The sequence below is a fragment of the Lepidochelys kempii genome, chromosome 3, assembly GCF_965140265.1.
Source record: "Lepidochelys kempii isolate rLepKem1 chromosome 3, rLepKem1.hap2, whole genome shotgun sequence".
NCBI classification, from domain to species: domain Eukaryota; kingdom Metazoa; phylum Chordata; order Testudines; family Cheloniidae; genus Lepidochelys; species Lepidochelys kempii.
Window position 1 is genome coordinate 108,274,190 of NC_133258.1, and position 25,585 is coordinate 108,299,774.

Consider the following 25,585-nt stretch of genomic DNA (forward strand, 5'->3'; position numbering starts at 1 on the left):
GTTTCCTGACAAAGGTGCAAAAAGTTTCAGGTACAATATAGGGTAGCCTGCTTAAACGAACATCTTTCAGAGCCTCTTGTTAGTTGCTTTCCTTGCTGAGCTACGCTCTTCTGACAGCTAGCATACAGATTACATCAATTTAGAATCCCTTAGGGTGGGTGATCCAAATTCAGAGATGATATGTAAAGGCAGGTGTGTGAGATACACACTTGTAAGTGGGTGAGAGTCTAATTAGCAGCACTTTATATGTCTTGAAAACTTAGACTCACCTCTGAATTTGGGTCACTGAAAAGTCTCTTTTGTAGCCAGTTTACTGGTTTTTGGTTAGTAGCGCAACGCACTACCACAGGGAACACCCAGGATCAGGGATTCCTGGGTTGTCAGGCCCTGGAAGAATCTCAGAGATGACATTCTCAGTCTTCGAAGAGAGATGCAGGGTATGTCCCCTTTTTGCTACAGGTTATAGAGAAATATCAAAGTTTATTTGATTGAGACTGCTCCCACCCACCCACAAGCCTTTTAATGAGCGGGATGCTGAAAAAGTTGAAAAATGACAGAAGACTAAATGGATTGCTGAACGCCTTGTGACCCTGTCCTGACTGGTTAGTTATTCTGAGACACTGCTGCAGGGTAAGGAGAACCCCTGGGCCTGACATGTGTGAAAAGAACCACCCAGCTGGATACCTTGACATTCACCACTACCAACATACAAACACCATCATTTCAATTTTTCATAATACAAATAAAATTATTATGCATGTACTGAGAATATACTATAATGGACAATCCATTAATATGCTTATCATAACAAGCTAGATATGGCATTAGCTTAAAAACTACGTCAACGGACGATTAGGTCTGTTTTTTCCTCAGTTATTTGCTATTTATTTGTTTTTAATCAATTGAACAACAGCACATTGCTATCACAGTCAGCAGTAGATTAAACTCTGTTTTTAATTTAATTGATCTTACATCTAAACACTGATACCATGGATTTTAGTACCAACTAAAATTTTGTACCTGAAAGTCAACATTCAGTAAAAAACTAAAATATTCCAGGAATAAGAATAAGAGCGCACAGCTTCCTTGTTAATGCTGGTGCACAATACAGCATTTAACAACAGAAAGATGTCTGCCAGGAGTCCAGTGAACACAAGAAGATTGCCTAGAAGTCAAAATTTGAGCCATCCATCCTCTTTTATGCCCCAAATAAGAGAAGTGACAATTCAGGAATGCTTTCTATGTATATAGAAAGTATAGTTATACTAATGCAGGGGTGGGCAAACTTTTTGGCCCAAGGGCCACATTGGAGTTGCAAAACTGTATGGGGGCCCGGTAGGGAAGGCTGGGCCTCCCCAAACAGCCTGGCCCCCAGCCCCTCCCACTTCCCGCCCCCTGACTGCCCCTGTCAGAACCCCCGACCCATCCAACCCCCCCTGCTTCTTGTCCCCTGACTGCCCCCCCGGGACCCCACCTCCATCCCTTAACTGCCCAGACCCCTATCTACCCCTCCGCCCCGACAGACCCCTCCCACGCCTATCACCCCCACGTTCCCTGTCCCCTGACCGTCCCCCCACCAGAACCTCCGCTCCATCCAGCCACCCCTGCTCCCTGACTGCCCCCCGGGACCCTCTGCCCCTTACCCAACCCCCCAGCTCCCTTACTATGCCACTCAGAGCAGCAGGCGCTCGTAGTTCCACGGCCCAGCTGGAGCCAGCCACGATGCCCAGAGCGCTGCGGGGCAGGGTGAACAGCAGGGGAGGGGTCGAGATCTAGCCTCCCCAGCTGGGAGCTCAGGGGCAGGCAGGATGGTCCCACGGGCCGGATGTATCTGGCTGATGAATCTTGCCCATATGCTCAGGGTTTAGCTGATCGCCATATTTGGGGTCGGGAAGGAATTGTCCTCCAGGGCAGATTGGAAGAAGCCTTGGAGGTTTTTCGCCTTCCTCTGCAGCGTGGGGCACGGGTCACTTGCTGGAGGATTCTCTGCTCCTTGAAGTCTTTAAACCACGATTTGAGGACTTCAATAGCTCAGACATAGGTGAGAGGTTTTTTGCAGGAGTGGGTGGGTGAGATTCTGTGGCCTGCGTTGTGCAGGAGGTCGGACTCGATGATCATAATGGTCCCTTCTGACCTAAATATCTATGAATCTATGTGGCCTGCGGGCTGTAGTTTGCCCACCTCTGTATTAATGACGTAGGCACTGAAATGAGGGGTGATGGGGGTGCATGGTTTCCATCATATACAGGTTTACAGTTTGGTTCAATGGCTCTCAGCACCCCCAGCTAATAAAGACTGGCTAGCATGATGGCTAATGGCAAAGTAGAGCTGGAAGTAAGTACACAGGCTTTACTGGGTTTCTTACTATCTTGTTGCATGACTGACATATAAACAGGAGAAAGGATGCACAGAGAGTGACAAAACATGGCATGAGCCCAGAAGGCTGTTAATTTTCCTAATTCATCTACGTTCAAGTTCAAATCTGTTTACTCTGAAATAACAGGCTAGGTTTGATATTTCCAGTTGCATTTTCTTACCCTCCTTCAAAGATTTTAATTCGTACTGGCTCAGTCTGTTTGGATGCAATGTCTTTATCTCCATGACTTTCTCCTTTTACTCTTTCTTTTATAATATTCCCCACTACTTTCTTTTCAAGTTTTCTGCCAAACAAGAAGAATGGTTCGTGTTTCATCTGTGGAACAAAGTCAATGAATGTTATTACAGTCTGGAACACAGAATAAATGCACACTTCATTTCAAGTAGTTTAAACATTCTGGGCTGAATTCACCTCTGAATTTGGATGCAATTCCATGAAGCCAATTAATTTGGCCCTTTACATCTGGTGAGAGATGGGGAGGGGTAGAACAGGCACATTTTAAAGGAGCTTTATCTGATGACACAGCAAAAGCATCACCACATCATGCTGGCCAATCATGGCTGTGGTATACTGATCACTTGGGACCAAATCTGGAGGTCCTTATTCAGTTGCCATTCAGTCTTTATTCAGGTAACTCCCATTAATGCCAATGTTTGTTACCAGAAAAAGGCTTGAGTAAAAACTAAATGACCCATGTGAAATAAGGCCCTCCAGCGTCCTGCTCTTCTACCATCTTCCATCGTCACCAAAATCATACTCTGAATCAGCTGTCAGAGCACGCAGAGGAAGAACAGGGGGCAAAAGCCATGGCTCTAGAATGCTCACTCGGAGTATGTTGTACCTTTTGATTTTCCAATGTGGATAGTTTTAAAAGTGACAAAGAGGTACATAGGATAATCATATAGGCTTAAACAGGACATATTACATTCACATTTTGCTTTGAAGCTTTATTTAACCTTTCAGGGATGATGCATTTTCTATTCAAAACATTAAAAAAGCTATAATGGATACAATTTCTACTTATTATTGACAATTGCAACTGTCAAATATCAGCTTTTCATTATCCTTAAATTGATTTATGCATCATAATTTATTTCAATTTTCGGTTTGGTGTGATGTCTAGATGAAAGGGTTTTTTTAACCTATTGTTTACCTGAGCAAACTGTTTCCATGCACTTGATGAGGTCAGTTTACCAGCTCCAGGTCTATGCATAGCAGCCAAAGAATAAATTTCTGTGGTGTTTTTCTGCTTGGACCTTAGAAGTGCTAGAGTAGTCTTTGTACTTAACCCTGATGGGTTTGGGTTACATGAACTAATGCACCATGAAGCATAAACTGAAGATTTGAGGGTTGCTTGTTGAATGTAATTGGGCTTGGTATAGTTTAAGAAACACCAGCTCACAGTAGTAGTAGTGCGTAGACTAGGGAACTGAAAGAGCTGCTGAAAATCTGCTCCATCTGTTAAGAGGATGGTTGAGTGTGCTGCTTTCCCATTTGGATTGGATGCCATCTGGAACAACATACCAGGAGGCAATTTCTGCTGTTGCAGCTGGTCTTCAGTCTGAATTTCTCCTGATGGCAGTGAAGACCTCTGTGGGCTCATGCTCATATCTGATGCTGTTTCATCCACATCCAGTTCTTCTGGTGACTCTCTTCCTTCAGAAGGGCCACTCGACTTGTGCCCTGGTGATGCTGAATCAAAACTGGAAAGCTTTTCCCTGCTCAGGAAAGGGTCAGCTGTTGGCATGCTGGCAGATGGGAAGTCTTGAGATGATGAGGACGATAACGGTGAAGAGGATGACAGGGACGGCACGCTTTCCTTTGGCTCAGAAGCACAGCTCTGCCTAACTAGCTGAGGCTTTTGCAGTCTGGGAAAATCCTTCTTTATATCTGAATTAGTCAACTCTACTGCACTTAGCTCCTCAACAATCTGTCCGTACATTTTTTCTTCTTTGACCCTTTTCTGCTGCTTAGTCTCTATAAAGAGCTCCAAGCTGCTTGCTGGTGAAAGCATTCGTTTGCTTCCTCCCAGGGTAGAGGCAGTGTCAGAACTGGATGTCAGACACAATGGGATTGAGGATTCCAAGCCAAGTGGTAGAGTCTGTGGTACTTTCCACAGAGGATATTTTTCTAACCCACCATTCTGACCTAATATCTGGGCTATGTTAAATCCTAGTCCTTGCATGGCTGCATTTGTTGATAACGTTCTTTGAGAAACTGTCTCATCCACTTTGCAAATGACAATAGCAGGGCTGTTGTTCTGTGCAAGGATCTGGGAAATGCTTGTATACATGACACTGCCATAAGATGGAACGTGGGTCTGAATCCTGACAGGAACAACTGTTCCTGGTAAAGACTGTACAGATCCATCATTCGGGGAGTCAAAACCTGTCTGTAAATGCTGCTCAGAGGAGGTATCTGCTGATTTAATACTAGGGTCTGGCAGGTACTTAGCATTTTTTGAATACTGCCCAGATGTTTCTGAGTAACGCTGGTACGTTTGCTCTTTCGCATGCACATATTCAGCCGGTTTCTTTCCAATATGCTCTTGAGCGTGCTCCAGGTGATAATGAGGATGAATTTCTGTTTGGAAAGGTTGTTTGACATAAGCTTTTTGTAACTGCTGTACAAAATGGTGAGGCAAGTTTCTCTGTAAAGGTTCTGTACATGACTGCCACAAGACAGGTTGCTGAGCTGGTAAGGGAACCATACAGACAGCAGGATATGGGAACTGAAACAAGGCATTGGGAATGGGGGGAAATGGAACCTTTTCTTGATGTGCAAATAGGTGCTGCTGCTCTGATGGATATTTGTTTGAAATATAAGGTGCTTGTTGAATCAAGGGATTCCTTAAAATGTCCTGACTGTCTCCAAGGATGGCGTGTGGCTGGGCAAGCTGTGCACCAGAACCAACAGCCTGCTTTCCAGAGTCATCTGCCTGAATGGGCTGAAGCACAGAGGTGGGAGAATGATGCCAAGCAACTTGGGAAGAGCGAAGACCAGCATGTATGTGTTCCATCTGCTCTTGCTTTATACTTTGTTCCACACTTGGATCAGTTTGGGGAATCTCTGGGAACCCACTAAAAGAAGCCTGACGGACCAGAAAGCATTTCTTCCTTTCTCGTGATGGAGATAATCCTGCAGAAGGTGCCCCGGCTGCTGAAGCATGAGACAGATTCCCATAATCAAAGGATTTACTTCGGATCTCTGGGATTTCGGCAGCATGCGGACAAGGCATCTGTTCAGATGAGCAACGTCTCATTTCCTTCTGATGGTGATGCCCAGGGACAGAAAGTGAGTAAGCACCAGCTGGAACAGTTAAAAACTCGGACTGTTTTCCAAACTCATCCTGTTTGAAAGGCATGATGAACTTGGTATTTTCTTCCCTTTCAAAGGACATTGAAAAACTTGAACTATGGGACAAATTACTTTCTTGGCTAGGGCTGCGAGAGAGGTTTGTGCCGGTGGATTCAAAGCTGGACTCTCCAGAGGAGTGCTCCATGTCAGCAAGCCGTAAGCGTTTCTTTTTGGGTGGTAATTTTTCTGCTGGGAGTTGAGAAAGAGTTTCACTTCTTTGCGGCCACTGGAATTCTTCTGCGGGTCTTTCCTGCTCTTTAGTCTGAACTTCTTTATCTTTCTCAGGTTTATCTGGTTCCTCTGTAACACGGATCTCAGGTACTTGTATGTTATGCTGGCGAACCAGTCTGGGCTGCATATGGTACGGTTGTGGCTGTTGGGATGGCGACGGTTTATTCACGCTCTCAGCATTTTCCGTTTGCTGAGCCCGCTCTGGGCTCACTGGGGACTCAGAAATCTCGCTCTCACAGGTTTCAGACAGCGAGTAGGTTTTATCCTGCAGGCAAGCAATATGTTCTGTAGATTCAGACCTTTCAAAGGAGTTTGGCCTGCTCAGTGAGTTTGTATGCTGAATGACAGAGATGACATTTCCAGGGGGTTTTCTGTTCAGTGACTCTGCTGTCTTTTCTTGCTCTGAGGTTAAAGGGGACTCTTCTAATGAAGCTGATAGGCTTCCAGACTGCAGGAGGGGTCTACAGATTTCAAAACGCTCAGGGTGACAATGGGCAGCATTATCCTGGCCTTGAAAAGTAAATCCACTTCTCGGCCCTTCCTGAATTTGGGGTTTGGGATCAAAATCTGAAGGCAGCGTCCCCACCGGCGTGCCAGTACCACTGCTGCAAAGCATGGGAACATCCTCCTCCTCCCCAACACTCTTCTCTTTTCTGCGTTTTCGGTTTTCGCATGTGGCTCCACATACGGGCGGCACTGGCTGGGACGGTCCAAAGGAATCAACAAAGTATTCCCCTCCTTGTTTTATCCCACCTGAGCATGGCAAGTCTTGGTAGTTCAGCTTCTGAGTTTCAAATTCTTCCCATTTTCTGTAATGCTTTCCGCAAGCATCATAGTCAAAGAAGGTTCTTTCCCCTGCTGTCAATTTCTTCTCCTTCAAGGATGACCCTTTTTCACCACCTGTTGACCTGCTGGAAGCAACAAGGATATTTTTTCCTGTTCTCCCATGGTAGTCTGGATCTGAATGCCCCTCCTGAACTGAGGGCAACTCAAAGGCAGCTTGTCTTCTTAACATCCTCTGATGGGAAATTCCTACTGTCCCAGGATAAAATACATCATCTGAACCAGTCATTCTCTCATCGAAGGAATGGCTTCCTCTCAAAGATGAGGGGACACTTAAATTGGTTGCAGAAGATGTTGGCATGGAGTTACTTCTAAGAAGTGGAGAAGCATCTACTGGAGGCTCTAAAAGTCCAGGTGTGTCACCCTGCTGACTTACTGGGTAAAGGTTCAGTTCATTTTTGATGGATGATGTAGTCTGGGATTGTTTGGACTCTGTATTGCTACCACTGAAGACTTGGGTAGATGTAATAGTGCTCAGTTTACTGGGATCAATGAGTGCTTCTTTATTTGGAGTTAGAGGAGAAATATGTTCTTCAAGCATCTTGATGTCTAATCTGGTGTTCACCAGAGGTAGTGGCTGCTCCACTCTGCCCTTTCTACCCATTAAATTGTGTTCCTGATTGGCTGTTGCCTCCATTAGTGCTGTCCTTTGACTAATCCGATAGAATTTCCCAAAGATTATTTCTTCATAAGACTTTGCATTAGTATTTGGAGGGCTTACTTGTTGCTCTGCACTTTCTGAGCGGGAAAAGTAACCAGAATCAGTGCTTCCTTTGCTATGTGGGCTCAAAAGATTTAGTGACTGCTCAGAGTCTTGCCCTTTTTTCTCTGACAGTCTTAGTGCAAGTCGCTGTTTAACTGTATGAGAGTCGTCAGACTTCGTACTTAAGGATGGGTTTTGTAACATGTCAGATCCAATGTACTGTGAACTCTCACTGGGTAACTGAATCCCACCTTTAGGGATAATCAAAATGGGCACTTTCATTGGGCCTCCCAACGATTCATCTATGGACGAGTGAAAGTTACTTCTGCTAGCAATGTCCAGTGGCATTTGTGGGACTGGGCTCAGTTTGTCAGAACTTTCCACAAGCAATGAGGTCTCATCATCTGTGTCTGTGCTCTGCTCACCATCTGAATGTATTTCTGCTTCCACATCAATAAAACTGGAATCTAGGTCCAATTTAGATACAGCTGACTCTGTGAAAGGTACCAATCCTGCTTTAATTGCATGGGCATGTGATTTCCTGTGCTTGTATAAATTGCTCTTTGTCTTAAAAGAGAAACCACAAGGAACACAAGGGTATGGCCGTTCCCCAGTGTGGGACCTAATATGTTTTTTAAGTACACTAGGTTTGGCACAAGCCCTGCTACAGTAAGGACAAATATATTTGCCAGGCTTTTTGGGTTTGTGCTCTTTCTTGTGAGCATCTTCTGATTGTTCTATCGACGTCTGAGAATATTGGCTATAAGCAGGGTTCAAACTTGAAATCTTCTTTCTAGAGAAACCTCCGCTATGGCCATGCAAGTGAAAGGGAAATAAGTCCTCTGTGGCAACTGATTGCAAGTGGCCAGAAAACTGCCATGTGTGGCCTTCCAAGCTCTGATGTGGCTTTATGTTGTGCAAGAACCCTTGTGGCAATGAATGCTGGGGAAAAGAAAGTGAATGTTGATATGAATAGGGACTTGGCCGATGCTGTGGATATTGCTTCTCTGTGACTTGCTGCCCAGCTTCACTGGATGATCCGAGTTTCCCAGAACTAAAAAGTTGTGCTGATGTTGTGTTTCCAGTTTGCTCGTGATCTGTTTCTGGTTGCCTCTGTACTTCTTGATTGCCAAAAGTGCTCATCTTAATAACAGCTGAATGTTCTTGCCTCCATCTAGTTGGTACTTTAGCAGTTTCTCCAGACCTTGAGGTAGCTTTTTGCCCTATAGCTATGTCCCCAGAGTCCATTTTGTTACACAAGGTCTTAAGTGCTAGTTCACTTGAAAGCTGTGCAGAGACATGGAGTGTGTCCAATGCTGTGCTTTTTAAAGTTTTGTTGCTCCCATTTTTCCAGAGCCTTTGCAAGTTCACAGATTTCTCTTTCTCTTTTGAACTTTCCACACAGTAGTCTATAGGCATTAGATTCAAGTGTGTATGCTAATATAATTATCATACAATTCTGTTCATGGCAGGAACTTTCCCAAACAGTTTATCATGCATTTGCAAGGAGTTGGTATGGCATTTGAACATTTTCCATTGTTAAGTGTTGAGATGCAGAATGATCCAGAGAGATATTTGTTGATCTACTATAGCAAAGTCCTTTTCATCCCTTCCACAACAATGCAGCTACCTGTAAGAGAAGAAAATAAAAACGCACAGATTAATACAAGTGGGTAATTACCACATGAGCAATTTAATTTGCTTCAAAATTCTCAAAAGCAAGAACGATGAATACAAAAATGTAATAATATTGTAATAATTTGCGTTTGTATTGTATCTTTCTTCCAAGCTTATTAAGGGACCTTTTTAACCTTAATTAAGCTTCACAAAACCCATGGACAGGAGTGAGAATAGAGAATGAACAGGTTAAGAAGATAACTGAAGGTCACATAGCGAAAAAGAACTAGGACTAGAAACCAGGGCCTAAGTTTTTTAAAATGACTAATAATTTTAGGTGCTTCATTTTGGGGTGTCCAATTTATGACACCTTATGGAAGTGGACTTGATTTTCAGAAAGTTCTGAACACCTATTTTTTTCCAATCAGGCCCCTTTAAGATGGCTCAAGATGGGCACCCAAAAATTGAGGCCCCCAGAATTACTATGCAGTTTTTAAAATTTTATGAGACTCTCCACGTAAAAGGATAAATGGACGCAAATCAGACATCAGGAATGGTAACATACAAAAGCCAATAGGAGAACACTTCAATCTCCCTGGACACACAATAACAGATTTAAAAGTAGCCATACTTCAACAAAAAAACTTCAAAAACAGACTTCAAAGAGAAACTGCTGAGCTACAATTCATTTGCAAACTTAACACCATCAATTTAGGCTTGAATAGGGACTGGAAGTGGCTGGCTCACTACAAAAGCAATTTTCCCTCTCTTGGTATTGACACCTCCTCATCAATTATTGGGAGTGGACCACATCCACCCAGACTAAATTGGCCTTCAACATTGGTTCTCCACTTGTAAGGTAACTCCCCTCTCTTCATGTGCCAGTATATATTTATGCCTGTATCTGTAATTTTCACTCCATGAACACTTATGCCCAAATAAATCGGTTAGTCATTAAGGTGCCACCGAACTCCTCGTTGTCTTTATGAAAGGAGTCCTAACTCTCAGTAACCTGCTCTCATCACTAGATCACATAATTGCCTTGCACAAGAAAATGTAGATGACTGCTTTTTACAGTATTTTTAAAGTCAGCAGTAAATAATTAAATACATTACACACAATTTTTTTTGTAAAAGCATTTAAAATATAAGCTAAAACACTAGCCCTATCAATTCACCTCTTCATCTTCAAGTCTACAGTGTAACATTTTAATCAGAGTATATTGCTAGAGAAGAATTATTGAGGACAGCAGGAGTTTAAAAACTACATTTATGACACTTAAGCATGTCATATTTGAAAGTAGTTTAGTTCTGTACAGTATCTAACCAGGTTTCAGCACTTGATACGCTTAAGTACAATTGGTTTCCACAGTTCTGTTTGTAAATAAGTAAAGCTCTGGGGCCTGATTTATGCATCCAAGCAGAGTGCTTGAATTGGAAGAAAAATGCAGGATCTCTGCTGTCATATTATCAGAACATAGTATATTTCCAGGATGAAACAGGGCTAAGGAAAAAGGGAGCCAGGATTCCACAACAGATGGAAGATGAAGGGTAGAAGCTGACGGAATGCATTATATTTCTGTGGCTGAAGGACTGCACTTGAGTTGAAAAAAAACTGGCAAAGAGTAGGAAAGTGGGAACAGGATAGGAAGAGATGTAATTTTGTTTTCCATAATAAAAATGTTACCTGCATCTTCTAGACATCTAATACGCATGACTGTCTTGAATATTCCTGTGAAGAAACAAATGCAGTTAGGAGAAAGTCTTGAAATATATAACTGGCACTGGAAAGAGAAATATGGTAACTTCCTATTGTGTAAAGCAGTGCTTGATAAATCCACTTGGCCGTCCCCTGGTGATGAGCAAGAAGCTTCCCCTGGAGAGTTGGAGGCCTGAGCCTGATAACTCTCAGTGTCCAGACTGTGGCTGGAACCATCATAGCAACAACCGTATTTGAATAAAGAATGTTGTTAGCACAGTTTTAAGAGATTTTCCGATGTAGATAGGGAGACCCATGTTAAAAATCCAAGTTAGTCTGAGATCCAAATTATTCTCAGAATAATTTACAAAATTCTTTCACCCATGCTCTAAAACTGTGCTGTAGTCTAATTAGGAGGATTATCTGTAGTTTAGTTCAGCTAGCATGGTTCTCAGAAAAAAAATATCCCTTTTCATTTTTATTAGAAAAACAATTCTAGACACACATTAGCAACAACTTTTAAATATGACCACAGCTAGCACAGTTAACAATTTGTTTTTCATACTTTAAACTATGTGTTATTAACCTAAATGGAAAGGCCTAGTACTTTACGAACATATTTTGAAACCTACTTTTCATATTTTCATGTGCAAACCCTTTGCCTCAACTTCCATGTTGAGCACTGATGTGCCAAGTCAAATCAGCAAGAGACTTCTACGACAAATACCTTATTTATACTGCTCTGCATAGAGAAGTATATTATCTAACATGCAGAAACTACCAATATTTCAAGCTAAAGAACGGATAATAATGATGCGTGTTTTCTTTAATACCTTTAGCAGGACTTTGCTCCCATTGGAATTATTGAGATGAGCCCACCTACAATGATCAAGAACTGTACTGCAAGCTAACTAGAGCGTATCATTTGCCTTAAATTGTGAGGTCCTCTCTGGAAGTGGACCAACCCCAGGTTTTTCTATCATAATGTGGAAATACAGCCAAGCCACCAAACCACATTAGTGCACTATCTTCTCATTTCATTTTACATCATTGAAAATGTCGATCATGAAAAGATTATTGAGAAACTGGGAACTGTATTTTTGTCAAATCAAGAGGTTAGCATTTTTAAGGGAGCATTATTCCCTCTAACTCCTTTTTCTAGGATGCCCCTGGTCTGCTATATACAAGGCACAAGTATTCATTTGACTATGGAGCACCTGAAATGTCATAACTAGAGCAAGTTATTAAGTGGCTGTACTGGAAAGCATTAAAAGAAAATTTGGTAAATCACAGTTCTCAGTGCTTCCCAGCTTGTAGTTCATATTACAATCCTTGTAAATGAACAAATTGCAAGTTTATGTATTTCAGGTGAAATCCTGAGTTCCTGACACAGAAAAACTCTTACTGACTCCGGAGTAAGTGTTAGACCCTGCTCAATATTAAGGCTTTTTTTGTGTGTGTTGCTCTGCCAGCATAAAGCTGCACTAAAACCACTGTAACTGGCCCCTGGAGAATTTCTACTCTTAGGGCAATACTTAGCATAGAGCTGCTGTACTGGCTGCTACAGGGCCCTTGTATTTATACAGGGGGCATTGGCAGGGTCCTTAGGTTGCTCTAGTTTCTGCCAACCAGCCTCAGAAGTAACGGAGCACCACAAAGGCCTTCTTTGAGCTGAGTATGGTCTGCAACTGAGGATCTGATCATAAGTGAAGATCTACCTCAGGATTTGATCCCTGGCAGCGAATAGTAATAGAATACTTTTGGCATAACTTTCCTTCCCCCAATTCCCTCTGCTCTGCCAATAATACCCACATTAACAGCCATTTGTTGATTGAATATTGTTACCATATGATGGCTTTAGGTGGCCCATGATGAGTTTGGTGGTTATATTCCAGATCCCAGTTGACAAGAGTCCCTATACTAACATGCCACAATAAAAGCTGAACCTGAAGTCCTTACTAATTAAGACAAAATCAGAGCTAAGTCAGATCTGAAAAAGTGGGCTCAACAATTGGCACTAATCGGCAGCCTATGAATTCAAGAACTGAATGGGCAAGGAGCCTGTTCTTCTCACACCTGTACCTTAGAGTTGAGGTGCATTAGGGGTCCAGTTTGTGGAAGTTGTAGAATTGTCTGTATCTGGATAAACACATGAATTCTGTCTCTGGGGTTGTCAGTAAGGCACCTTTCATGAGCTCTACATTTACACACAGAAAAGCAAACCAAAACAAAGAAGACCATCATTTACAAATTTCTTATGCGCCTTGCATGATAATCTAATCACAAGGGGAATTCCATTTCTCCAGTCTTCGACCTAGATTTATTAAGAACACAATGGAGAAGATGCCCAGATATCTGAGCTTTGTGAAAACATTTACCCCTTTATATTTCCAACATTCTTGGGTTAGGAGACTCTTCTGATTGTGGTTTTGTAGCTGGCATCCTATCTGACAATTTGAATGATTCTGGCTATGCATGCAAATACTTGTGCTCGTCACCTGCACTTGGCAAAGTTTTGTATTATTTTACAATAGAAGAATGTTTGTGCCTTTGCTGCAGTTCTGAAGGAACAGCATAGAATCCTTTTGCACATACAATTTAAAGAAAGTAGCCCAGTTTAACTGAAGTAACCATATTCTCTTTAATCTACCATCTCTTGTATTTGACTATTTTTGAGTACCGTAGTTATCTTTTCACCCTAGAAGACACTATCCCAATTTATTCATTTGTTTAATTCCACCACAGTCAATTTGATTTCTGTATTTTATCTTATTTTACTGAATTCATTTGACGTTCTCCAAAGCTAGCCATTGCATTAGAGGCATTCCACAGCATTGTTGCTTTGAAATGCAATGAAATATTAAGAACACTGAAAACATTTGTAAGTTAAAATGAGCTGGGCTAGTCTTCACAAGGTTTCATAAAATCTCATTTCATAATATTTTAGCATTTTCATGCATGTACAAAATAAACATTGCTTTATTGAAGATGCTAACAAAATATATATTTGATTGTTTGTTATTAAACAAACATACCTGCATTACAGCTGCCAGAGGGGAGAATCTTAGAGCCCAGTCTTTCAGTCTGATCAATGTGGGCACGTACTTGTGCCTGTGGGGATTCCCAAGGAAGTCATAAGCTTAGGGGGCTGCACTAGCAGATCCAATTACAATATCATGGTCAGAGATTGAAACACCAACTCTGAAATACTTAGGAGCTTCTGGAATCCCAGGACTGCGTGCTGGTTCCAGGATTTCATTCACAATTATTTGGGTATGCAGTTTTGTGTGCACAGTAATTTATGGCTTCTGAGGCCAGATTTTGTATTTGTAAAAGCAGCATTGGCATATCATCTAACTTCCTAACAGGCACACTCCATATATTTTCATAGATTCATAGACACTAAGGTCAGAAGGGACCATTATGATCATCTAGTCTGACCTCCTGCACAACGCAGGCCACAGAATCTCACCCACCCACTCCTGCAAAAAACCTCACCCATGTCTGATCTATTGAAGTCCTCAAATCGTGGTTTAAAGACTTCAAGGAGCAGAGAATCCTCCAGCAAGTGACCTGTGCCCCATGCTACAGAGGAAGGCGAAAAACCTCCAGGGCCTCTTCCAATCTGCCCTGGAGGAAAATTCCTTCCCAACCCCAAATATGGCGATCAGCTAAACCCTGAGCATATGGGCAAGATTCACCAGCCAGACACTACTGAAAATTCTTTCCTGGGTAACTCAGATCCCACCCCATTTAGATACTGTTATTAAAATTTGCCTCACATTTTGCATAACATTTTGGAAGCTTTCAGGCTGAAAGCTGAATAGCTGTACACTTCTGTTAATATTTCTAAAATTGATTATTTTGTTTCTAATTAGGTTTTGCCCAGCTCATTTTAGCCTTGTTGTCCTCAAGGAATTATATCACAAATGACTAAACAGAGGATGCTGAATGGCTCAGATGATTAGGGAACAGTCCAAATCCCATTAAAGTAGATGAAGAGGCCCCTATTTAGTTCAATGTGTGTTGGATCAGGCCCTAAGAAATTACAGCCTTTTACCTCTAAGCCACTGAAGTCAGTGCTGATTAAAAGATAGGATTACCTGAGAACAGATATGTATATATACACAATAAGTTGGTCTCAGTTTAGACCTCAGTAGACAGGTTTCAATTTCAGAAAATCCATCTCAACTTGCAGCACTATGCACCCTTGTTGGAAGTTTCAGTATAAAGATATAAAGGCCAAGGGATAAATGGGCATAGAGAAGGAATTACTCTCTGTCTGTCTTGGATGTGATCCCTCCAAATTATGGATAAGCCATATTGCCATGGCAGTGAGAGGTGGTTTATATCCATTCTGTGGGCCTGATCCAAAGCCCGTTTAAGTCCACAGAAGTCTTTCCATTGACTTCAAGGGGCTGTGGACACAAGCATGAGGATTTATTTGAAAACTTCTAGAGAAAGAGCCAAATTACTTCAATGGCATCTTAAGTTAAGGGCCAAATTCTGCCCTAACTCACACTACCGTGAATCTGAAGCTATTAACATTAAATCCATCGAGGTAACTCCAGTTTACACTGTGTAACTCAGAGCAGAATCTGGTCCTTATTTAGCTTTAAATTGTAACAAATAACAGTTTGAAATTAACTGCTGTGATCTGGAAGTAAATGAATCCACCACCTCCAGAATGTTCACAAAGAAAAAGCGAACAGCACATTGTGCTAAATCTTGAGTTGCTTGGTTGCAGGGAGATGTAGATTTTTGGTGGTTGTTAGGATCCTGGCTTGCTTATAGATGCTCACAGCCCAGCTGCAGCCAAACACACAATTCTTGCTAAATTAAATATCATAAATATAATTTTAAAAGTACAGCTGCCACTCTCTCTGGCTAAAAGAAAAACAAAAAAATACCCTTTAAACTTAAGTTGAGGGTATTTTAAGAAGTCATACTACAGCAGACCTGCTTTACCATTGACCTTTTCACTATAATGACAAGGATTGCTCACTCAAAGTACATCACTATTTCCTGCCCCAGCATCACACATAATGTACACATTACTACCGGATGGAAAATATGTATAAAAAAAGCTTACACGTTGCCAGAGTCCAACTGAACACAGACTTATTTCCACAGGATGATTGTTCCAAAAAAAAAAAAAAAAAAAAAAAAAAGCTACATATGAGCCAAATTCATCTTAAACACTTCCTTTATTGGTAAAAGTTCCCAAACTAACCACAGTTCTTCTCCTTGAATTGAACAAATAACTGCTATCAGAGAGATGGCGAAACAGCCTGCAGTACATACAACCTTGTCAGTCAATTAACAGCTCATTGATCTTTCTGATCACATTGCTTTTAAAAGAAGGGGTATATATTTTGCATCTGATTACTTAACCTAGCCATGCAGACCACTCTGCAACAATTTCCCTGAAGTATTTCAGCATGTCAGATAATTCTGCACTTAACTGTCCTGGTTGACCATGTTCCAAAAAGGACATATTGAATCTATCTGTATACATAGCAGAAAAACTGGGATTATGCAGATATGAAGCTAAATGAGAGAACTGTGTAAACTGTTAAACTTCTCCCATGGCTACTTATTTCCACTGAGAATAAGTTAAAGCATGAAAATTGACGGGTAAAACATCAATAATTGCCCATGTGCACTTTAAAAAGTTCTGTTGGAACAACTGCAGATTTAATAGACATGAGTCATTGGTGGGATTTTTATAACACCACAAATCCTAATAATATTGGATAACTCAAACTTGTGGAAAATAGGGACTAGGGAGTATTCCACTATATGTAACTCTAGACTGTTCTCAATGGTAGCAGATGACAGAACAAGGACTAATGGTCTCAAGTTGCAGAGGGGGAGGTTTAGGTTGGATATTAGGAAACACTATTTCACTAGGAGGGTGGTGAAGCACTGGAATGGGTTACCTAGGGAGGTGGTGGAACCTCCATCCTTAGAGGTTTTTAAGGTCAGGCTTGACAAAGCCCTGGCTGAGATGATTGAGTTGGGGATCGGTCCTGCTTTGAGCAGGGGGTTGGACTAGATGACCTCCTGAGGTCTCTTCCAACCCTGATATTCTATGATTCTGTGTACTCAGAAGAGTTGGAAAAAGTACATGAGATTGGGGCAGAAGTGGGCAAACTACAGCTCGTGGGCCACATCCGGCCCGCGGGACCATCCTGCCCGGCTCCTGAGCTCCCGGCCGGGGAGGCTAGCCCCCAGTCCCTCCCCCGCTGTCCCCCTCTCCCTCAGTCTCAGAGCACCACGTCGCCAGCACTCTGGCCCGCCACTCCTGCTGGGCAGCACAGCTGGCTTCGGCAGGGCTACGAGCTCCTGCTGCTCTGAGCAGCATGATAAGGGGGTGGGGGGAGGGGTTGGACAAGGGGCAGTGGGTCCCGGGGGGCAGTCATGGGACGTGGAGCAAGCGTGGGAGTCCCATGGGGCCTGTCTGGGAGTGTGCGTGTGGATAGGGGTCGGGGCAGTCAGGGGATGGGGTGGAGGTGGATGGGGGAGGGTCCCGGGGGGCAGTTAGGGGCAGGAGTCCTGGGAGGGGGCAGTCAGGAGACAAGGAGTAGGAGAGGTTGGATGGGTGTGGAGTTCTGAGAGGGGCAGTCAGGGGGCGGGAAGTGGGAGGGGGCAGATAGGGGATAGGGGCCAGGCTGTTTGGGGAGCGTGACAAAGTTCCTCCTCTGCCTTGGTGGGTCCTGCACTTATTGGCAGATTTACTTGCCTCAGAGATTCACGACAGCCCTTGCTCGTGGCTCAAACCTGCCATTCACTCAGCTAACCTCATCACTGGCCAGCATGGAGAAAAGGAAGGAGAACAATCCCCACAGTCTCTGCTGATCCACCTGGTGGGTTGGGGGACAGACCAGGGACCTTTCCCTCTGGTGGGACCCACAGTTCAGGTCAACTCCTCTTATATCCTAGGAGGGAGTGGGATGGGCGGAACCCGGGCCCACCCTCTAATCCGGGTTCCAGCCCAGGGCCCTGTGGATCACAGCTGTCTACAGTGTTTCGTGTAACAGTTGTGTGACAGCTGCAACTCCCTGGGCTACTTCCCCATGGCCTCCTCCCAACACCTTCTTTATCCTCACCACAGGACCTTCCTCCTGATGCCAGATAGTGTTTGTACTCCTCAGTCCTCCAGCAGCACACCTTCTCACTCCCTGCTCCTTGCATGCCCCTCATTGACTGAAGTGAGGTCCTTTTTAAACCAGGTGCCCTGATTAGCCTGCCTGTTTTAATTGGTTCTAGCAGCTTCTTAATTGGCTCCAGGTGTCCTAATTAGCCTGCCTGCCTTAATTGGTTCAAGCAAGTTCCTGATTGTTCTGGAACTGCCCCTGTTACCTTACCCAGGGAAAAGGGACCTGCTTAATCTGGGGCTAATATATCTGCCTTCTATCGCTTTCCTGTAGCCATCTGGCCCGAACCTGTCACAGGAGGCACAGCCTTCCCTACACAGCTCTCCATACAGTTTCGCAACCGTGATGTGGCCCTTGGGCCAAAAAGTTTTCCCACCCCTGAATTAGGGAAAGAAAAAACCTAAATGCAGAGAAATCTGTTAATCTGAGAGAAATTTTGCACTTTTGAAGTGACAGATGAAATAAATGCATGAATGTAGTGGCAATTCTGAAGCTCAAAAGAAAGGAAACCCAAAATGTTAGTGTATAAACAATATATAGTCGTTCTCTAAATTACCCACACTTGATATACATTAAAGAGGGCAACCAATATCTTAATTAAAAAGAGTTTAGACTGATAATGTTAACAGAATGGATTTATGAATATTACAGATTTTCATATCTCTAAATTTCTCATGTAAATACTAAAATAGTTGTTAATTTTCACCAAAAAAATTGTAAATTTGTGAAGGTGAAGTTTCAATATTTCTATTGGGGAAAACAATTTTTGTATCTTGGTAAAAACAAGTATCTTGTAAAACAGTGAGTATTCCCAAATTTTACCCAAAAGATTTTTACAATTTATTTATGGAAATATAGCATATTTTTACAGCAAAATGATAGGTTTTCACTTTCCAAAAGAAAAAAATATATAGAAATATATTAAGTGAAATCACATTTTCAATTTTTTTATACAGAGATAATTGCTGTATTTTAATGGAAGTGAGATTTTTTTGAACTAAAAATTATCCATTAGCAAAGATAATTGTGTAATTTAAAAACAGCTATGCCTCCTCTCATATCATGTATCAAAATAAGCAATTCACATTTCACACTAAAGTACCGATGCCTGATCCTACAAACACTTACTTATCTAACTTGACCTACTGACTTCAACAGAACTCATCTCATGAGTACGAACTACACCTGTGAATAAATGTTTGCAGAATCTGGTCCTCCATTCACTTTTTCACATATACCAATCATTGTGTACAATCTTATTTTAAATCTTAGGGTTGTTTACTAAATCCTGAGCTCACTGTGTATAATAACAAGATCATTTGCACACTTGGAACCAATCCTGTTCCCACTGAGTTTTTCTGTTGTTTCCATGGTCACCTGCAGGAGCCGGGAAGGGAATTTACTCCCCCTACTTTTCCTCTCAAATGTATACTGTGTTTTTTTTGGCCTCCTTTCTCTGAAGTGATGGCCACAGCTGGAGATGGGGCAGTGGACAAGGCCAAGGGTCTGAGGTGGCAGGAAGCATTCTCTCTCTCATGTGCGAAGAGCTTCAAAAGGATCTCACAAAACTCGGTGACTGGGCAACAAAATGGCAGATGAAATTCAGTATTGATAAATGCAAAGTAATGCACATTGGAAAACATAATCCCAACTATACATATAAAATGATGGGATCTAAATTAGCTGTTACCATTGAAGAAAGAGATCTTGGAGTCATTGTGGATAGTTCTATGAAAACATCCACTCAGTGTGCAGCAGCAGTCAAAAAAGTGAACAGAATGTTGGGAACCATTAAGAAAGGGATAGATAATAAGACAGAAAATATCATATAGCCTCTATATAAATCCATGGTATGCCCACATCTTGAATACTGCGTGCAGATGTGGACACCTCATCTCAAAAAAGATGTACTGAAACTGGAAAAGGTTCAGCAAAGGATAACAAAAAATGACCAGGGGTATGGAACGGTTGCCATATGAGGAGAGATTAATAAGACTGAGACTTTTCAACTTAGAAAAGAAACAACTAAGGGGGGGATATCACTGAGATCTATAAAATCATGACTGGTGTGGAGAAAGTAAATAAGGAAGTGTTATTTACTCCTTCTCATAACAGAAGAACTAAGGCTCACCAAATGAAATTAATAGGCAGCAGGTTTAAGTCAATCAAAAGGAAGTATTTTTTCACACAACACAGTCAACCTTTGGCCAGACCTTTAAATTGTGCCCCCCACTCTCAGCAGGAACCAGTCATCTCTGGCAGAAGCCCCAACCCCACCACTCTGGAGCAGGTCAGAAGCCGCAAGCTCCCCTTCTCCCCCCCAGTCCCCGCCCAGTCTGGTAGGTCGAGAATGGGGCAGGGGTCTCCGGGAGCTGCACTTTAGCTGTAAAAGAGACACATGCGGTGCAGTTTGGCCACCCTGGTATATATCATTATAGCAACATTTTAGGATATCCTGATGCATGAATTGCTGCAAGCCAGCATGTATAATAATCAGCTGTGTATGGTCTACTGCAACTGGTACTCCTCATTTGAGAGGAACAATCTAGACATTTTGTAAAAATATATAGGCCTTTCAAGGTATGAAACCAGGTAAATACAGTATTTTACTGTTTGAAGTTAAGTGGATTTCTAAACTACACCAGACAAAAACAGAACATTAACAATTAATGTGCGTGCCATTTTTTAGAGGAAACACAGAATTCAGTTGCACGGGAAAATGAACAGTTCTCTGTTATAACCTAGCCCAACCCCTCCCACCCTCCTGGACAGTCAGCAATCTATTGGAAATGTACCCAAATGCCTGGTCCCACATGCATCTAAGCTCCAGGCTTCTGGGTACATGGTAGGCACTGTTTATAGCTCTGTGTCTCTAGGGAACACTCTAGGGCAACATCCATTGTACTCAGTCAAGCTAAGCTGATTTACACCAGCTTAGGATCTTCCCCTTACTTCTTATATAATGCTTTTGATCCACAGACCTCACAGTGCTTTACAAATGAAAGTAAATATCATCCTTCCCACTTTAGAACAGGGAAATTGAGGCACAGACCCAATATGGCCTAATATGACACAGCAGGTCAGTGGCAGAACCAGGAATAGCACATATATAGTGCTTTGTATCTTCAGAACTCTGTACAAATACTAATTAATTAATATTTTTTTGGGAGAGAGTCACTGTGTTGCCAACAAAAAGCACATACCCTATTTTAATTAGGCCCTGCTGTTGTGTTTTAGCACTCAGAACACCTAAAAGAACTAATTAGCTTGCTTATTTAGATAGACCCTCCACCCCCACCCCATTTGCAACATTTTAGGACACCCTGTTCACTTGGAGATGGTGAATCACTGCAAGCCAGCATGCCCAATTGGTTCCTCAAAAGACACAAAAGGTGTAAAAATAGCTCTTGCAGATGAAGCAGGAACAGCGTCAGCAGCCAGATGAGCGTGGGTGATCAGATAAGGGTCTGTTGCTGCAAAGGGCAAATTATTAAGAGAATGCTTGTCTTTTTTATTAAGCTTTGTTCCTCCTCCTTGAAATAAGCCATTTGCAATGCATAATAAATGACAACACCTGACAAGCTCTACTCCTCCTATAATTGCAAGTTTCATACAAACTCAGGAAGCAGTTTGAACGTAACTGAATGTACACTGAAGGTGTCACTAAATATAAATAAAATAAATAAATGAGCCAAATACAAAGCCTAAAAATAGCCAGGACTACTCACCACATATGACCTTGTGTGTCTATTTGGCAAGTCTAACACCAACTTTACTGGTTTTAAAAACAATCCTACCTTTATGCAAAATAGCTTCCTCTTTCTAAATTTAACTTGAGAACATGAGCTATGCTAAAGGGAAAAAAAATACAGTTCTTAAAGTTGCTGCTTTTCACTTAGAGCACTGAAAGCCTGGCTGAAGAACTAATATGTGACAAGACAGCATAGAAAACATACAGGGGATTTATACTCTTTACATCTCACAGGAAATAGCCAACAGCTCTTTATCAAAAGTTCCCAATGGATAATCAATTAGAGCACTAAATAGATTCAGAAAAACATAACTCTGCATTTGAAACAATACTTCCCTTTTGCTCACCAAGCAAAGGCACATTTAACCACTGTAGCATGGCCATTTTACAAAAATATTTCATCACACTGTTTCAAGTGGAGGAGGGGGGATCAAAACCTGGACCGTAAGCACCAAGCCCACTATCACTTGAATTAAAGAAGTCTTTACCTGTGACAGGTTTCAGAGTAGCAGCCATGTTAGTACTGCTGTTCTTTTTACCTGTGAGAAAGTAGAAGGCCAAATACTCACTAGGATTAGTTACTAGAAGAGGACATAATCACATGCAGTAGACCAGTGAATGGCCAATCCTGCAACACAATGGTCTCAAGTCTCATTTACATTAGAACCTCAGAGTTATGAACACCATAGTTACTCATTGATCTGTCAACCACGCATCTCATTTGGAATCAGAAGTCCGCAATCAGGCAGCCTCAGAGACCAAAAGAAAAGAAAAAAGCAAATACAATACAGTACTGTGTTAAAGGTAAACTAATAAAAAATAAAGGGAAAGTTTAAAAAAATTGACAAAGTAAAAAAAACTGTTTCTGTTCTTGTTTCATTTAAATTAAGATGGTTAAGAGCAGCATTTTCTTCTGCATAGAAAAGTTTCAAAGCTGTACTAAGGCAATGCTCAGTTGTAAACTTTTGGAAGAACAACCAAAACAGTTTGTTCAGAGTTACAAACATTTCAGAGTTACAAACAGCCTCCATTCCCAAGGTGTTCGTAACTCTTAGGTTCTACTGTACACTAAGGCTGCATTACGCCACTCTAGAATATAATTCACTCCCACCTTAAGATCTCTTTGCACTGCAGAAGTGGTGTGAAGTGGCCTTAGTATCAGAGCCGGTGCTAGGCATAAGCAAACTAAGCAATTGCTTAGGGGCCTGAGCAGCTCAAGGGGGCCCCATTAGCTTTTTATTAATTATTATTATTATTACTACTACTGTGATGGGGGCAAAATATTCCTGTTTAGGGCCCTCAACGGTCGAACACTGCCTCTGCTTAGTGTAAATGACAGTCAGACCCAATGGAACTACTCAGCATAGTAAGCACTATACTCAGGTTTGTTTACAGGACTGGGGATTTTCAAAGGTCTATAAAAATACAAACAAACGAATGAATCTTCAGAAAGTTAACTATTATTCCCATTTTATGCATGGGTATATTGAGGCAAATAATGGCTAGAGTTGGGATTAGCACTCAAGAGCTTTCACGGATTCATAGATTTCAAGGCCAGATGGAACCATTGTGATCATCTTGTCAGACTGCCTGTATAACACAGGCCAAAGAATTTCCTCAAAATAATTCCCAGAGCAGATCTTTCAGAAGAACATTCAACCTTGATTTAAAAATGGTGAGCTATGGAGAGTCTACCACAGCACTTAGTAAATTGTTCCACTGATTAATCACTCTCACCGTTAAAAAGGTACACCATATTTCCAGTCTGAATTTGTCTAGCTCCAACTTCCAGCCATTCCATCATGTTATCCCTTTCTTTTCTAGACTGAAGAGCCCACTATCAAATATTTGTTTCCCATATAAGTACTTATAGACTGTAATCAAGTCACCCCTTAACCTTCTCTTTGTTAAGCTAAATAGCAGTATGCTCAACTGACTGTACATAGCTGTAGCCAAGTAACTGCCCTATGGCCGGAAATATGAGGGTTGGTATGAGTCATGGATGATTTCTACAGTGGATGTAAACCGGCTGACTTTGCTCAGTGTGTATAGGGTTACAGATCAGTCACACTGAGATTTCCAGCCCCCTGCCTTCCACCCATAATAGGTGGGTGGCAGGAATTTTGAAAATTTTACATACTACATATTATAAAATTGTCAATGGCTATACAGCCCAGATAGTCAAGCCACCATCACTTGACTGTACCATGACACTTTTGGATGCTCATGTCTTGTTACCACTAACAAAAAGATAAGTCAGTCAAGGTGAGAGGTCCCTTAAGAATCTCTGTAATTGTTTGACGTGTACTTGGGCAAAAGTATTGCTGGAAGTACCTTTTCCAAATGAGCTGTGCAGGAAAGTGATCTTGTCTACAATTATGGCTCTACTTAATCTTAGGACTCTTTTTGCTTATGTCTGCATGGGGGTTTTGTTTCATTATTATTCATTCCTCTTCTGTGGATACAAATACCTCACATCAATCATTTCTGACCTGAGGTTAAACAAAAATGTACAGCTGATCACAAATACAGAATTCATAGTTAATGGGGGGGGGAAGTGTGTAATATAAATCATTATTGATTATACAAGCAAGATGCAAATAAATGATTATTCTTGCCTTACATTTTTATTTTGTCAATATTTTAAAATAAAACAAAGTAGTATGTTCATTTGATTAACATTAATTCCAATGGGACATGTAGAAGTATAGTCTCTTCTTGATGCATGCGATTAACTCCATCTGGTAATGCCATTGTTTGTGCATCATCATAGCTTTGCCTTCCTATCTTCTCCCTTAACACTAAATGGTAATAAATAGTGATTTATTTTTTTTTTACCAGAACAGATAAACATTGTGATGCAAGAAAAATTAGATGATGATGTTATTCTACAGCCAATGAAATTCTGATCTGAAATTAACCACAATATTATTATTATGTAGGAGGAAATATGAATGAAAAATAATTATTAGTAGTCTTTAAATACTTGGGGCCATGATCTGGCTGTAGATATATATGAAGTTAATAGGAGCCACATACTCAAAGCCACAATTTGGTTATTAAATTATAATGTTGAAGGCACAGTGACCAGATTTTGAATTTATTGCCTCAGTAAAGCTTTCAGAGCAAAAATTACAACAGACAATGGAAACAGGTTGCCAGTCCTTTTAGGTCTTTATCTTTTTAAAGATAAAGAAACAGAAACAGAACATTTTACAGACGATAAAATCAAATGAAAACATAACGTGACTGAATATTGACAAAATTTAAATCTAACTGTACTGTGTGTGTGCAGGAATCTATGATTTTAAAAACACACAAACCATTTTCTCAGGTAGTACAGTGTGGGACAAATCCTACCCCCTACATGCTCTGTGGCACAGAACCAGTGGGCTGCAAACTCCAGGCAGCAGTTCACAGCCCATTCCTACTCCACAGTTGTGAACTGCATGTGGAATCCTTGTGGGGGGTATTCCCTCTGCCAAGCAACAGTTTCCATGACTCCCCTCCTAGCTGTGCAGAGATTAAATTGGGGAGGTTGTGCTGACGTGCAAAGCCTTCCCGGCTACACAGCAGTAAGGTGGGTCTGCATGGCTGACAGTGAGCTTTACTGGTCCCTAAAAGGGAGATGTAAACCCCCAAAACATGAGCAGCCGATAGCCCTGAAAGTGAGGTATCAGCTGTGCTTGAAATCTTCCTCACCTGGACTGGGGGGAGGAGCTAGGAAGGAAGGTACAGACTTCCCCCACAATCTACAAGGCTTACAGCCCTAGGGTTGCTAGAGTATTCAGGACCTCTGCAGAAGGGAGGGTAAGTACGGCTAGGATGTGCAGGGGCCCAACTGAAAG

The 25,585-nt window shown here is 41.8% G+C and overlaps 1 protein-coding gene across 4 annotated transcripts in view; it reads right to left on the reverse strand.

The window, feature by feature from the left end:
* HIVEP2 (HIVEP zinc finger 2) overlaps positions 1 to 25,585 on the reverse strand; it is a 151,608-nt gene that overhangs the window by 15,936 nt on the left and 110,087 nt on the right. For all 4 annotated transcript variants that reach the window (XM_073337492.1, XM_073337495.1, XM_073337493.1 and 1 more), the window contains 3 exons: positions 10,815 to 10,859; positions 3,531 to 9,141; positions 2,538 to 2,692 (listed from right to left, as the gene is read on the reverse strand). In XM_073337492.1, the coding sequence (XP_073193593.1) occupies positions 2,538 to 2,692; positions 3,531 to 8,930 (5,555 nt within the window). In that variant the 5' untranslated portion in view covers positions 8,931 to 9,141; positions 10,815 to 10,859. The remainder of the gene's footprint in view (positions 1 to 2,537; positions 2,693 to 3,530; positions 9,142 to 10,814; positions 10,860 to 25,585) is intronic.